The sequence below is a fragment of the Rhinolophus sinicus genome, chromosome 16 (assembly GCF_057876585.1).
Source record: "Rhinolophus sinicus isolate RSI-liver-muscle chromosome 16, RSI-T2T, whole genome shotgun sequence".
Lineage (NCBI taxonomy): Eukaryota > Metazoa > Chordata > Mammalia > Chiroptera > Rhinolophidae > Rhinolophus > Rhinolophus sinicus.
This window is the reverse complement of record NC_142516.1, coordinates 50,125,633-50,142,130: the sequence shown is the minus strand read 5'-3', so window position 1 is coordinate 50,142,130 and position 16,498 is coordinate 50,125,633. Positions and strand designations below refer to the sequence as shown.

Sequence of the window (16,498 nt, the reverse complement as noted above, 5' to 3'; positions counted from 1 at the left end):
TATCCAGTCTCCACTCCGAACTGGAATACTGGGGTTACGATACTGTTCTAATATCCTGGCAGTCCTAAAGGCTGAGTGAAGTTGAATGAAGTTCATCCTGAGAGAAGGATGAATGAATTACTTAAACCTGGGGCCACTCCAACTTCACTTTCCTCATTTTGTTAGTTTCTCTTACCCTGGTCGACATTCTTCAACATGCATGCTTTCACTTGTCTCTAGGAACCCACTGCAAGTTTCTCAAGTGTTATCTGAATCACCATCATCAGTTAGTCCTTTAATATCTCTCTTATAGACCTATTTCCTGGTGCCATGGGTCAACCTGAAGGAGAAAGTGAGTAATGACTATTTCCAACGCCCTTTCAGCATTGTGAGCTGGGCATTAATTTTCCATGATTACTGAATGGGCTTTGAGCAAGTGAAAGAAGCTCCGGGCAAACATTTTTTGTGAATTGTTTGAAATATGCACATTCTAAGTGAGTGGCTTTCTTTTCTTTTAAGTTTATTGGGGTGACAATTGTTAGTAAAATTACATAGATTTCAGGTGTACAATTCTGTATTACATCATCTATAAATCCCATTGTGTGTTCACCACCCAGAGTCAGTTCTCCTTCCATCACCATGTATTTGATCTCTTTTACCCTCATCTACTACCCCCTCCCTTCTTACCCTCTGGTAACCACTAAACTATTGTCTGCGTCTGAGTTTTTATTTCTTCATTTGTTTGTCTTGTTCCTTTGTTGTTTTCAGTTTTATATACCACACATCAGTGAAATCGTATGGTTCTCTACTTTTTCTGTCTGACACAAGCGAGTGACTTTCTTATGGCCTACTCAGGCCGAAATTCAAAGAGCAGTTTTATTTGTATGTTTTCCCCTCCCTTCAGTCTCAAATCTAATTTCACATTTTCCATAAAACCTTCAAGTTCCCTCCATAGCATTTGGCTCTCACCCTTCTCCTAGCATTCATCATTTTTTGGCAATGAGAAATAAACACAGACTGGAAACAACTAGAATGTCCCATCAATGTGAAACTGTTTAGACAAATTATGATAACAACATAATGGAATACATACAGTAGTTAGAAAGAGTGAGGCAGCCCTTTATGCACTGAAATGAATGCTTTCCAAGATAAATTAAGTGAAAAAATAAGATGCAGAAGAGTGTACATAACTTTGCTACATACACTATTTTAAGAAGAAAAATGCACGATATTTTGTTGACGCCATCAATTGTAAATGCATTAGTATTTTATATATTAATAAGAAAGACAAATTGCTGCCAATCTAAATTGTGACATAAACTGAAAGACATGAATGTGTCTTTCAAAGATGTAAAGATACGTAAGTTTTAGACTTGATAATATATAGCATATTAGTATTTGTTGTATGTACATGGGCTATCTCGTTATTGTCACATCCTATAGGACCTTTGTGGACTGGAGTTGCTCTGCTCCGTGGGTTTCTCACTCTGTATGGGCTGCGTGACCACAAAACTTTGGACACACCTCTGTGGGCCCCTGAAAGAAGACAGGAGTGATGTGTTCATGTGCTTGTATTTTTATCTGGTGTGGACTAATCTCCGTATCTGGTATACATCCTTTACACTGCTTGCTTTCTGGTTTGGGAGTAAACAGAAGGGCAACAACTTAGAAGCAAGCCCAAGCTGTGATTCCCATCCATCCTGGAACCCAGGGGAGACACTATGGTTTGTACTTGCTCGACCTTATAAAGCAGGCCAAAGAATGTGGCACTCAGTGGGTGACGGGATACCACTGCAGGGGTGTTAAGCTGGGTACATACAACCATTAGCTTTGGAGGAGGGAGTAAGGGTGACAGAGTGGGCAGTGAGGGTTCCTGGTTGTAGGAGAGATGTGAACAGGTACTGGAGCTTAAGTCTCTTTGGCATTTTCCCCAGCACTGAGCATCGCATCTGGCATGGGATGCCCTCAGTACATTCTGTGAAGGAAGGTCATCAGGGAGAGTTACAGGCTGAAAACTGGGACTAGACTTTGAAAACAATAGAAACTGTATTTGACGCTAGTGAAACCCTTCTTCTTTAGGTTGTTTATTAAGGACACGGATTCTCAAGAAATGCTCCTAGAGAGTCCGAAGAAATTCCGTACGGTCCTAGGAGTTGATGCAAACTGAAGGAAAGTATGCTCAGAATTAGACACATTGATTACATTGTGCCTTGCAAATATGCTACAATCCCTTAACACAGTTATAGGACAAAGAAACCACATCGTGTCTTATTATTATTACCCTAGCCCTTTTCTGGAAGTAGCATTTATATATGGGGCCTATACTTGAATCAGTGTAATATTCAAAATTCTTAAATGGAGTTCTATTGTTTCTCCAAATCAACCAACCTAAAAATGCTGGAATAAATATGAATTCTCTGGAATTATTTAAATGTGAATTATTATTACTCTCAGGCTGTCCCTCTCTGGTAGAATTTAGCCTCGGGATCACACTCCTTCCATGTATTCAACATGCCAAACCTACTCAAAAACAGAAAAATCGTGGTTTTTCTATTAAAACTCCACCAGCAACAAATTCATAACCTTACCACAGAGAGGCAATGGAAAACTGGTGTCACCTTGATGGGCCAGCTTCCCTAAAAGCTACCAGACTGAGAAATTTTCCTTAGAAGCCCAGGGGTGGAGAAGAATTTCGTCTTGAGATTCTTGCCAGCTCAGGGGGTTGGCAAAGAACCAGGCCTGAGGGCCCTGCAGTTCCCAAACTATGCTTTCTTGGAACATCCCGAGTAGCACTCACCATTTTACAAAGTTCAATGACAGGCAAATATGGGTACTTTGTTTTCTCAACAAGCCCTTTCCACGTGCAACTAAATGGGTTTCTTGAGGACAACAGAAAGTTGGGTTTTGTCTTTTGGTCCACTCTGACAATATCCGATTTTTAATTGTTGTATTTAAACCATTGATGTTTCAAGTGATTATTGATAGTTGGATTGATAGCTACCATAATTGATACTGTTTTCTATCTTTTGTCCTTGTTCTTTGTCTATTGTCTCCCCCTCTTTTTCTGCCTCCTCTGGCTTTAAGTATTTTGTATGATTCCATTTTTTATTGGGGAATCCTGGGGAACAGTATGTTTGTCCAGGGCCAATCAGCTCCAAGTCATTGTCCTTCAGTCTAGTTGTGGAGGGCGCAGCTCACTGGCCCATGTGGGAATTGAACGGGCAACCTTGTTGTTCAGAGCTCACCCTGTAACCAACTGAGGCATGTGACCACCCTCAATTATACTTTTTAAAAATTGTATCTTTTTTAGTGTCTGCCCTTGAGTTAGCAATATACATTTACAACTTAAGTTCACTTTCAGATAACACTATACCACTAAACAGGTAGTGCCAGTACCTTATAACAAAGTATTTCCATTCCCGCCTGCCAATTCTTACGATACTGTTGTCATTCATTTCACTTATCCAGAGGATATAATCATGGGATACATTATTTTTGAACAAACTCTTACCTGTTTTATCAATTAAGAATAAAAGTAATAAAACTGTTTATTTTAACTTCATTTATTCCTTCTCCAATACTCTTCCTTTCTTTATGTGGATTCAAGTTTCTGACCCATTTTATTTTTTCTCGAATGAACTTCTTTTAACATTTCTTGCAAGGCGGGTCTACTCCCTCAATTTTTGTCAGAAAGTAGTTCTGTTTTACTCTTTTTTCCCCCCCTTCTACCTCCCTACTCCACTCCAGTTCAAGCCATTGTTTCTCAGTCTAGTTGTGTAGGACACAGCTCCCTGGCTCAGGCTGGTATTATGAGCCTTGCACTCTCCCCGGGCTGTGGCAGTTGGTGGCCAGTCTCTGTTGGCCGCTCACATCAGCTCACGCTGGCTGCTGGCCACTCATGGCAGCACACAGCAGCCCGCAGCAGCACACAGCAGCCCGGGGGACAGTACGCGGCAGCACACAGCAATACACTGAAGCCGGCAGCAGCACACAACACAAACAACACACACGCTGACTGCCGGCCACACTTGCTGGCTGCTAGCCACTCACGCTGGCTGCCGGCTGCTGACGGCAGCCCAGCTCCAGGGAGAGCTGTTGTTCACAGTCTTAGCTGTAGAAGAGGGAGCAGCTCACTGGCCCATTTGGGAATCGAACCAGTAACCTGGGCATTAGGAGCACGACGCTCCAACCACCTGGGCCACCAGCCTGGCCCGGTTTTACTCTTTACAAAGGATGATTTGATAGAATACAGAACTCGAAAGTGGTGGTTTTTTTCTCTTCTTCTTCTTCTTTAAATTGTTCACTCCACTCTCTTCTTACTTGCACGGTTTCTGAGAATAAGTTGGCTGTAATTTTTATCCTTACTCTGCTATGGGTAAGAAATTGTCCTCCTTTGGCTTTTTTCAGTTTTGTTTTTTGGGTGTCTTTGATTTTCTGCAGTTTGACTATGATATGCCTACATGTATTAATTAGGTTGGTGCAAAAATAACTGGTTTTTGCAATTTTGTATATTTTTTAATATTTTTGGACACAGCTCCCTGGCCCATGCTGATATTATGAGCCTTGCTCCCCCCAACCCCAGGCTGAGGCAGTTGGTCACCAGGCTCGGTCGGCCACTCACAGCAGCTCACGGCAGCTCACACGGGCTGCCGTCCATTCACGCTGGTCACTGGTTGCTCACGCCAACCTCCAGCTGCTCACGGCATCCCGGTTCCACGGAGAACGTTGTTCACAATCTTAGCTGTAGAGGGCGCAGCTGGCCCATGTGGGAATCGAACTGGTGACCTCAGCGTTAGGAGCACGGCGCTCCAACCACCTGAGCCACCAAGCTGGCCCTGCAATTATTTTTCAACATTTTAAACTGCAATTACTTTTACACCAACCTAATAGATTTTTGGTATTTATTCTGCTTAGTATTCACTGAGCTTTCTGGCTCTGTAGTTGTTTCTCAGCCTGGACAAATACTTGTTATTGTTTCAAATATTTCTCTACCTTTTCCTCTTTCTTCTCCTTCTGGTATTCCCGTTATATGTATGTTATACCTTTTGCAATTGTCTCATACTGCTTATTCTTTTTCACTTTTTTTCTCTTCAGAGTTCATTATTAGAAGTTCCTGTTGACATGCTTTTAAGCTCACTGATGCTTTCCTTGGCTGTCTCCAGTCTACGAGACTACCAAAGGCATTCTTCATTCAGTTATGGTGTTTTTGATTTCTAACATTTCCTTTTGATTCTTAAAGTTTCCATCTCTTGGCATACATTACCCATCTATTCTTGCAAGTCTACTTTTTTTCATTACAGCCCTTAGCCTGTTAATCAGTAGTTTTAAATTCTCTGATAATTCCATTATCTCTGCCATATCTGTGCTTGATGTCTCTTCACAGTGTTTCTTGTTTTGAAATTTTCCTTGTAATTTTTTGTTAAGTGGGACATAATGTAGTAGGTAAAAAGAGTTGAGATAAATGGATTAGTGTGGGTGTGGGGACAGAGTCCCAGACAGCAGTTTCCAGGCTCTCAGCCTCGCGTGGGTAAGTGCTTGTTCAGGAGGTGAATGACCATCGACTGATTCATTGGCTCTCAGCTGTAACTGGTTAGCCAATTGGCTACTGATGTAACTGCCGGGCTGCGTTGATTGGTTGGTTGGGAGGCAAATGGGTGAATGGCAGACTGCGGATCGTGTGGATCCTACTGCGTGTGTCTTGCTCCGCTGCCAGAGAATATAGTGATGACTCCCCTATCTATGGCACCGTGGGTGTTCCTTTTTGGGCTCACCATATCCTGTGTTCTTATGTGTGGAGCAGAAGCTGAGACCCCGCATGAATCCCTACATGACAAATGGTGCAGCGAGCAGGGTGTCGTGTTGGCGGAAACTCCGAAAGGTAATGGAACAGTTTATAAGTCTGAAAGCTCAGTTTCAGGAAGCCTGTGAGGAGTGGCGCCGGGAACAGGAGGCGCGATCTGTTTGGGAGAAATGTTACCCCTCAGTGAATTGGTGGGCCTCTCAAGCCACCGGATGGCACGCCACCCTGTTGGCCGTGGCAGGTGTCACCTTCCTTTTGGTGGTCTGCTACTGCAAACTTTAGGTGAGCTCCTAGAGTTGTGGGCATCTGACACTGAGGCCACCACCCACTCGGATGCCTGGCATGGCGAGCAGGATTCCAGCCAGGTAGAAATGGCATCTGACTCTGGGCAGGAGGACAAGTGGCTCCCACACAGTGTGTGGTACCTGGTAGCCATTGTTCTCAGGAGTTGGACCCCTAAGGAGGAATGGAAGGAGTTGGACCCTCTCCGGCCAGTGTGGAGAAGGCCCTGCAGGTTCTAGCTGAGCGGTTGTCAGAGGAGGAGAAGGGTACAGCTGGTCGTGTGGGCTGGGTGTTCCTCACCGCCTTGCGTCATAGCATGGAGGACGCGCTTAATGAAATAGCTCAGGTGCTAGAGCAGCAGCCCCGGGGGAGGCTCTGGAAGCCCAGGACCGCCAGCTGAAGGAGGTTCTCACTGTGGTGCATCATAACTCGCAGGAAGCGCTTGCTGGAATAGCTCAGGTGCCGGACCAGGTGTCCCGGTGGGAGGCGCTGGAAGCTCAGGTCCACCTGTTAGAGGATGAGCCCCACAGTGGATACTGTGAGGCAGAGGCGGACAATGTGAGTGGAAACAATGTAGCTCCCAACCCCAAGCCCTACCCATCTTGAAGCAAAAGGTAAAGCATGAGCAACCTTTGGGCCCCGGGGGTGTTGCGGCCAGTAACCCAGCTGTGACTGAGTTCACAACCTACACCCCTTACATTCCCACTGAGTTGCAGGAGCTGGGGAGGTGATGCCGACAGCGCCCTGGAGAGCCAGTCTCGGGTTGACTACTACGTTTATGGGATGAGGGGGCAGACAGTGTTCTCTGCTCCCCAGGCGAAATGGAAAAGCTAGCCTCTGTGACGGTACATCCGTCCCTGTCACAAAGGTTACAGAATTGCCATAGGTTGGCACAAGACCAGGGCAACCACACTCTAACGGAGTGGCTCACTGCTGCAGTACGCACAGTATGGGGACAGGCTGGCGAGCTGCCAGACACTGTGACTAAGTGGCAATCGTGTACTGAACTTACACAAATCATCCGTGAAATGGGTATGAGACATGCTAGGTTCAACCCTAATATGCGGGGGCTGGATGATGAGTGTTTTACAACCAGCATGAGCGATCTCATTTTGGATACTGCCCCTGCAAGTGCTTTTGGATCCTTGGTTGCCATTCTTATGCTCTATGTGGGGCGGTAGATCCATGAAGTTACCATTGCCATGGCCACCCTCAGGAATGTTAAAAGCCGGCGGCAAAGGAAGTTAAGACCTGGAAGCTAAGCCAAAAGTAAGGGGGTAAAGTTGCAGGCCTCAGAGAGTAACACACGCACAGATGTGGCGTGATCTCGTGGCAGCAGGGGTTGATCGGGGGAAAAAAATAGACCGACAACCCAATGCACTCTTGTTGGAACTTTGGAAACAGTTGCGTCCGGAACAGCAATTCCGGCGAAGCCTAAAGAAGTCTGGGAAAGCGCGACCTGTGTCCCTCCAGGACTTCATATGGTCGCTTGAGGCCGACTTCTTTCAGCTTGATTAGGGGTGGGGCCAAGGCATCCGGTCAAAGGGGACAAGCGGGGACCGGAGGCCCCATGTGGAACTGTCCATACATTGATCCCCTTCTAATGTGCAGAGGGTTTTGGCCCTAGTTGATGGGCACAGACTGCAGTCTCATTTATGGGAACCCAGAACTGTTCCCCGGACCAGCAATCTGCATTGATGGCTACGGGGGAAAGATTGTAACTGTGAAAGCCGTTTCCTTACCACTGGGTATAGGAAGGCTTCCTCCTCGTACCTACAAGGTTTATGTCTCCCCCGTTACGGAATATATTCTAGGGGTGGATGTGCTACATGGCCTCAGCTTACAGACGTCGGTAGGAGAGTTCCGTCTCCGGATCCGGGTGGTGAAAGCGGTGACACGCGGGCATGCTCACCACTCTCCTCAAGTGTTGCCACAGCCCTGGCGCGTGGTTACAGTGCGGCAGTACCGCCTGCCAGGAGGACAGGAGGAGATTGGTTGTACAATATTGGAATTGGAAAAGGCACATATTGTGAGGCCAACGAACAGTCCCTTTAACTCCCCAGTATGGCCTGTCAAGAAGCCAGATGGGACCTGGTGAATAACCGTGGACTATAGGGAGTTAAATAAGGTGACGCCACCTTTGCACGCTGCAGTGCCTTCAATTCACGATTTAATGGATCGTCTGTCCGCCTGGGGACATATCACTATGTAGTGGACTTGGCCAATGCTTTTTCTCCATTGACATTGCACCTGAGTGTCAAGAGCAGTTTGCTTTTACTTAAGACAGGCGGCAGTGGACTTTTCAAGTCCTTCCGCAAGGATACTTGCACAGGCCCACTATCTGCCACGGGCTCATAGCCCAGGATTTGGCACAGTGGGATCACCCGTCCTCTGTGGCCTTGTTTCACTATGTTGATGATATTTTACTAACATCTGATTCTCTTTCAGATTTAGAGCAAGCAGCTCCCTCTCTTCTCCGCCACCTGAAGACACGTGACTGGGCAGTGAATGAGGAAAAGGTCCAAGGCCCTGACTTATCCGCCAAGTTTTTGGGTGTTGTGTGGTTGGGTAAGACAAAGGTCATACCTAAGGCGATCACTGGTAAAATACAAGCCTTTCCCCGGCCAACTTTTCCCAACTGCAGATCGTGTGGATTCTACTACGTGTGTCTCGCCCGCCAGCAAGACTATAGTGGTATGACTCCCCTATCTATGGCTCCGTGGGTGTTCCTTTTTGGCCTCATTATATCCAGCGTTCTTGTGTGGGGAGCGGGAGCTGAGACCCCGCATGAGTCCCTACATGACAGTGGGGTTTTATGTGTGGTTGTGTTCACTGTTTACTGTAGCTATAGGGTCAGAAGCTAAACAATTCTCTGGTGGTATTTTTTCTCCTTTGTTATCTTTTAAGTTTTCATACTTAAAAAAAAAAATCACCTGAGGTGTATATAGTTCTTCTCATATTGCCTTTTTATTATACAGAAGACTTGTTGACGTGGTGGTGAGGGGAAGCGAGAGGTTGGGGTGGGGTAGGGAATGTTCTATATCCTAAGATTAGGTATCAGTCTGTTAGTGAGTCTACGAGAGACAGGAAGGGAAGAGGGTACTGGGGTTGGGTATTCCCTTCTTTCTGGGCAGTTAGGTTCTGGTAAGTTTCTGTTGCAGACAGACTTGTTAAGAACAAAATACCTGGGGCATATTTTTAAATGGTGACTTTCTCCCTCCCTCTGCTGGAAACATAAGATTTTTTCCTCCTGTCTTCACTGTGAGATCCTGATAGGGCTCCTGGAGGTGAAGCTCATGGAAGTGTGGGGGTCCTCCTAAGACGGGCGCCCCCTGGAGTTTTCTCTCAAACTTGTCCACACTGTTTCCAGCAATGCACTGTGTTTCCCCGAAAATAAGACCCAGCTGGACAATGAGCTCTAATGCATCTTTTGGAGCAAAAATTAATATAAGATCTGGTCTTATTTTACTATAAGACCGGGTCTTTATAATATAATAATATAGTATATGATACAATACAATATAATATATAATACCCAGTCTTATTTTACTATAAAACATAGTAAAATAAAACCCGATCTAAGACCGGTCTTATATTAATTTTTGCTCCAAAAGATGCATTAGAGCTGATTGTCCAGCTAGGTCTTGTTTTCGGGGAAACATGGTATTACTTACAGATTAGGTTTTCCTAGCTTGGTACTGATTATATGAGTTTTCTGCTCCTTGCCTTCTGCTCTAGTAGGCTGTGATTCTCTGTATCTGCCTATGTGTGTCTTCAGTTTAGGGGGCAGTGGTTTGTCCTACGACCTCAGTTCTCTGATCTAAGACCAGCTGTTGCTTTTCAGTTTGTTCAGCTTTTTTTTTGGTGGTGGTGTGTGATGAGATGACTTACACACCAGGTTAGAAAGTGGAAATCTCAAGTGCTTCGCTCTGGGTGGTAATATTGAGTGATTTTTTTTCTTTGCATTTTTTACACCTTTTCTACAATGTGCATATATATATATATATATATATATATATATATATATATATATATATATATATGTTTTATTATTATGACAAAGAAAATGTTCTTAGAGAAAAATGTTTAAAATGAGTTTAACCTCTGTTGACTTGGAAAGAAAATAAAGCAAGAGTTTCTGGCTAGTAAACGGAATTGAAACCACTAGAAAAGGTTGAGGAGGAGCTTAGTGGGGGTTGGCCCATGGCAATATCTCCACTGTGGTTTTCAAGTCACCAAAGTAATAGACTCCTCTCCCTTGCAACACCTGGTTCATTTCAGAAGATGGCTTTCTCTCTCCTCAATCTCTTCTACCCCTACCAAGTGTTCTGTAGCAAGAGCCTACCTAGCCCCCTGCAGGAGGCTGTCACTCAGGCACCAGGATTTCAATCCTCTAGAACTCAAAAACAAGAAGCAACATTTGTTGAGCTAACTTACCTCTTTATTAGGAAAGCACCAACACCACATTCTTGGTAATTACTGGAATTTTATTTGCCTCAGGCTTATGACTTGCAACCAAAGACATTGTGCAAAGAAAGCAAAGATTAAGTACACTTTAGGGAGAAGGAGACGATACACACTGGTAACAGAGGAGATCAGGTTGACAAAAAAAAGCCATCCAATGCACTATATAGATTGCAATATTCAATAGCGTTTTCAACAAAACCTTTTTTTAATCAAGAGCAAAAAAATTAAGCAATGTTTACAGTAGACATAAATCTTATACAATTCAAAAAGCATTTTTTTTTCAGATCATAGAGCATAAAATGGAAAAATGTCTATGCAGGTGAAGTCTAACTACTGTACATTAATCACCTATTAAAGTTGCTTATATGTACCACAGTGTAAAAAAAGCAATACCGAACAAATAAAAACCTTGAAAATTGCCTGATGAAAAATAAAATAACCAGTGGCTTTTAATGGCTTCTCCTGGTTATCAGTGCTACAAAAAGACAAAAATCTCATCTGAACAGGTGATAAAACCAGGCACAAACTGTTACCAAATTAGACCCACCCATAGAAATATACTATCCACCCACATATTTTCCATCAAAAGCTTTGTTTTGTTTTAATCTTTGAATCTTTGAGGCCCATTTGGTCACAATATGTTACAAATATTTGTATGTGCACATGTTTTTTTTTGTTGTTTGTTGTTTTTTTTTACACCATGATATCATATGTTTGTCTGGCACTATCCTAAAGCTAGTTTATAGATGATGACGATATAGAAACAACCCAGTGCCCATATGACAAATGAACTTACTGGGTAGAAATGAGAGAGGGGAGGAAGGAATTCAGTTCTACTAAGGAAAAAAAGGTCCATACTGATCACTCATCATCCGTCCCACTTGCTTCTGACTGTTCCTAAAAGTAAAATGAAGATAAAATGGAATAAAGTTACATACAAGAAAAAAAAGACGTAAATCAAGAGGCAACGTAGAAAAGAAATGACATTTTGGAAACAGTTGACCCTCCAAGCCTCTTCATTCTGTGAGAAGATGTAAAGATGCTAAAGAGGCATCAACAGCCTCTAAGCTGAAAGGGGTGCGCCCAGTTGAAAATCCTGAGGCAATTCCCACGCTCTATGCTAGTACTTTGTTCTCTTTCACTTTGGCATGAAAGGTTTACAGCTAATACTTTCTATTTTTAGCACTGTTTTAGAACATTCAGGGAAGAAAAGAATACCATTTTCTTGTCTACTCCCTGGTAAGTCTGCTGAAGAAAATACAGTAGACTAATACATTTTAAATTTCTAATACATTTTCAATGTATTAGAAAATACTTGTGTCAAGGGTTAAGTCTAGGTGGGGTGAGATAAAAATTCTGAAACTTTTTCATCAGACCCAAATGGCAATGTGTTGAAGGAAAATCAAACTAGCCTACATAATAAAATGGAAAATTAACTTTCCAGAAAGAAAAAAGTAAGGAGCGGGTGGTAGGAAAACTGAGGTCCTCTGAAAAGTGAATGAGATGGAGGGCACTTCAGAAGGGAAGGTATTAGAAGTTTCTGCCAGCTCTGCTGCCTTGATGTGCACCACAGCCAGGCATAGGGCCCTAGACTGAGTTAGGCTGTTTGGATCTGAATTACACCTCTGCTATCTACTTACCTGTCCTAGAGCAAAACACATATAACTTAAGCATTGCTTTCTGTAATATGTTGAGATGCTAATAGAAGCATTAAATATAGTACCACATGGGATGGTACTATATGGTATTGTAGTATACAAAAATAACACCTCTAGGTACTTAAAAATCCATCTGAGTTTTTTGTACGGTATCTTAAAATCAACTCAAACCAAAAACTCAGATATCCTTTCTTACTCTTCTATCTAATCATCATTTCGTATGTATACTGCTATATACTAGGCACTATGCTGGGTGTTATAGATATAAACTATTAACTGACCATGGAGAAAAGTGTATCTGTAAGTAAGCAGTCGGAAGATAAGAAAGGGAAAAGGGAAACTTGATTTAGTGTTTTCCATTTTTGAAGACTACTAAAAAAGAGCAATAAACAAAGCCCGAAATTCCGTTATAAATCATGCTGCTCAGTTCACATCCCTCAAAACTGAAATCTCACCAAATCTTTACATTTTCATTTCCAGGAATTAAAGTGAAGAGGTTGCAAAGGGCATGGAAACATGAGAAGAAAACACAAGCAGAGAGGGCTTCCCGGCTTCAGTCAAAGTCAGCTCCACTTACGTTTTCATCCTGTTCTTCATCACTGTCAAAATCGCTCACAACAGGTTTGGCTTTTCCTCGATTTGGCCTTTTTTTGCCTTTTCCTTTGTCCCGATTTTTCTCATCTTTTTTATTGAGCTTAATTTTCACCTTAACAGATTTTGCTACAACAACAACAAAAAAGCAAAACAGACAGCAATGAGGAATCACAGGGACATATTTTTAGAGGTAGTAAAAAGACTGCCAATCTGCATATGACAAATCAAATGTCCAGGAGTGCCCAGAACATTCTCTATTGATGCCTGTTTTTCATTATCCTGTGTAGTTCACACCCCCTTTTACTTAAAAACATGTCTCTGTTTAGACAATAAATTACATAGTCACCCTAAACAGGCAACAAAAGGGAACGAGGTGCCACAAGGGCAGCTGGGCTGGGCCCCTCTTCCTGTCTCCTAATGGCTGAACAGGGATTTTCCTAACCAGGATAACGATGGCTGTCTTTCCTACTGTGTGGAGGAGTCTGGGCATTTATTTAACAGAGCTTTGACACTAAAAAGTGTAAATAAGTATAAAGGCTTGAAAAGGGCCAATAATTTTACTGTGTAGATAACTCCAGCTGACTTAAACAAAAAGAAAATTCAAATAGTTGAGGAATATTTTTAACAGCATAAAAAGGTTCAAAGTGGAAAGTAAAAACAAAACATTCAAACAAATGAATTAGAAAGCTTCCTTCCCCCATCTCTAGTCTTTCTGCCTACTCTTCTCTTTCTGGTGATTATTTCCAGATAGTGTACATTCATACCTGCAAATATATCCATTCCTGTGTATGATTCTCTCTCTATATATAGATTCCATAACATTCTTTCTACATAATTCTATAGAGGATATGAAGAATCCAAGTACACACACACACGCTTTATACAGATATCCCAAAGGGATCATTATACATGCCCATATTTCACACCTTGTTCTTTTATACACACATGTGGGATATTTCTATGGATCAACTAATACACATCCGCCTAATTCTTTATAATACCTAAAAAATTTCCATCTATGGGTACACTATAATTTTTTTTTTAGCCAGTCCCCTATTGATGGGCACTGAAGTTCCCAGCTTTTTGCCACTATGAACAAAGCTGCCATAAAGTTACTTGTTGGCATATCTTGGCAGAATTTGGGGGAGGTATGGTGGACATAACCACATGGTAAATTTCTAACAGGGCTCTGCTAAACTAGCCTTCAGAGAGATAGCACCCATTTCCACTCTCACAAGAGCTATTACAAGGATAGAAATAAAAACACTTAGAAGATTTCAAAGTGCTATAACATAGACATAGGCGTGGTACCACAAGATATAAAGAAATTCTTTTCCATGGCATTGTTCTGTGACGTGTCCACAGAATATCATTTTTAGGATTTGATAATGAAGTCACTGAGAATGCGGGTCTCTCAATTTAAAGTGGTTTTGCTAGAATATCATGTTTGGTGGGTCTCAAGGCACCTAGAAATGGAGATTGTCATGGAGAGGGTCATAGTTCCAGAAGGAATCCCAGAGATGAGAGTTTTTCAGACTTCTTTTGTGAAGTGGAGGATCCACAAAAATGAAATCTTCCATGAAAGTGTAGGCTAACAAGAAATAGGAGAGCAGAGCTGGTCTGAACTGAAGTATTGCGGCAACACACCATCCCAAGTGGGGCAAACACTGGCGAATCCTAGTGCACAAAACAGTGTTCCCATCAAGGCTTCTACCTATCATATCCAAATGACTGCTGCTTAATGAGCTATATAAAGTGGGGGACTGTTGCTTTGGGTGGAGTAATTTAGGACAAGAAAAGATTGGTGATGAAAAGGTCTATCTTTTAATGGAGATGCATGAAGGTACTGAGGACTCAAAGTTTTCTAAGTAAATTTGCAAAGAACAAGTGCAATATCTTTATCTACTATAGAGGTGTCACTCTTCCTGACATGTGCGTACAGGAAATCCAAGCAAGGTATACAGGGCAGAAGACTGGCATGGCAGAAAAGGTAAGAAAATGCATCTTTAGGAATATAATCTAAATGCACCTTATAGTGTGGGACATTCTAAAGCTATCAGGCTTTGTGATTCACTCAAAAAAGCTCACCTGACAGGTTGCCATGGATGACTTGGCTAATAACTAGACCATCAGGTGAAACCTATAAACGGCATCCATAAGGCTTTATGATACCACTATATAGACTCATGAAAAGTTCTAATTACCAAGGATGGTAGCAGAATAATGGTCCCCCCAAGATATGCATGTTCTAATCCCCAAATTTGTGAATATGTTAAAATCCATGGCTAATCAGCTGACACAGAGGTAAGGAGATTATTGTGGATTAATCAGGAAGGCCCAGTCTAACCACATGAGTCCTTAAACATAGAAGGGCAGGTTCCATTTCAAGATGGTAGCATAGGAAGATCCTGAACTCACCTCTTCCCACAGCTATAGTTACATAAGGAACAAATTCTCCTAGGGAAAAAAAGAAAACTAGCTGAGTGACACCTACCCATTGGGCAAACAAGGAAAAACTGTGCATCCAAGCAGGTACAAGAAGCTGAGAAGCAATCTCACCATAAACCCCACCCATAGTGTGGCCACCCACAATTGGGAAGGAAATCAAAACCTGGAGCTTCTTCCTGAAGAGCAAGAGGTTTGAACACCAAACTTTTAAGACCTGCACCTGAGAGATGTGTCCCCAAAGCAGCTAGCTTTGAAAAATGATGGGGCTCAAGCCCATAAGACCCACAAGGCTACAAAAAATCGAGAAAAGGCTCTTAATGGGTTTGTGCACTCAGACTCACTGACCTCAGGGCCCAGTGCAGAAGCAGCTAATATCACACTTAATGGTGAAAAACTGAAAGCTTTTCCTCTAAGATGAGGAACAAGACAGGGTTTGCCCCTGTCACCACTGTTATTCAATATAGTATTGGAAGTCCTAGCCAGGGCAATCAGGTAAGAGAAAGAAATAAAAGGCATCCACACTGGGAATGAAGAAGTCAAACTGTCACAGATGACATGATTCTTCATATGAAAACCCCTAAAGACTGTACCAAAAAACTATTAGAAACAATAAGTACCATAAAGTTGCAGGACACAAAATCAATGAACAAAAATCCATTGCATTCCTATACATTAACAACTAAATTTCAGGAAAAAAATTAAAAATACCCAAAAAACAATTCCTTTTGCAATCTTAACAAAAAGAATAAAATACCTAGGAATAAACTTAAAGGATGTGAAGGACCTACACACTGAAAACTGCAAAACATTATTAAAAGAATTTGAAGAAGACACAAGAAATGGAAAGATATTCTGTGTTCATGGACTGGAAGAATCAACATAGTTAGAATGGCCATATTACACAAAGCAATATACAGATTTAATGCATTCCCCATCAAAATCTCAATGGCATTAAAAAAAGAAAAATAGAACAACAAAAAAAACCCCTTCAGATTTGTGTGGAATCACAAAAGACCCCAAATAGCCAAAGCACTCCCGAGAAAAAGAACAAGGCTAGAAGTATCACACTCTCTGACTTCAAATTATACTACAAAGAGACAATAATCAAAACAGCATGGTACTGGCAGAAAAACAGACACATAGACCAATAGAACAGAATTGAGAATCCCAAAATAAACACATATATATATGGGCAGATAATTTTTGACAAAGGAGCCAAAAACATACAATGAAGAAAAGAAAGCCTCTTCAATAAATGGTGCTGGAAAAA

At 42.2% G+C, this 16,498-nt stretch overlaps 1 protein-coding gene across 9 annotated transcripts in view; it reads right to left on the bottom strand.

Annotated features, from left to right (window-relative positions):
* Positions 1-10,527: 10,527 nt before the first annotated feature.
* The window catches only part of SMARCA2 (SWI/SNF related BAF chromatin remodeling complex subunit ATPase 2), a 163,819-nt gene continuing 157,848 nt past the window's right edge, over positions 10,528-16,498 (bottom strand). For all 9 annotated transcript variants that reach the window (XM_074330501.2, XM_074330508.2, XM_074330503.2 and 6 more), the window contains 2 exons: positions 12,764-12,906; positions 10,528-11,425 (listed from right to left, as the gene is read on the bottom strand). In XM_074330501.2, coding sequence (XP_074186602.1) covers positions 11,390-11,425; positions 12,764-12,906 — 179 coding nt within the window. In that variant the 3' untranslated portion in view covers positions 10,528-11,389. The remainder of the gene's footprint in view (positions 11,426-12,763; positions 12,907-16,498) is intronic.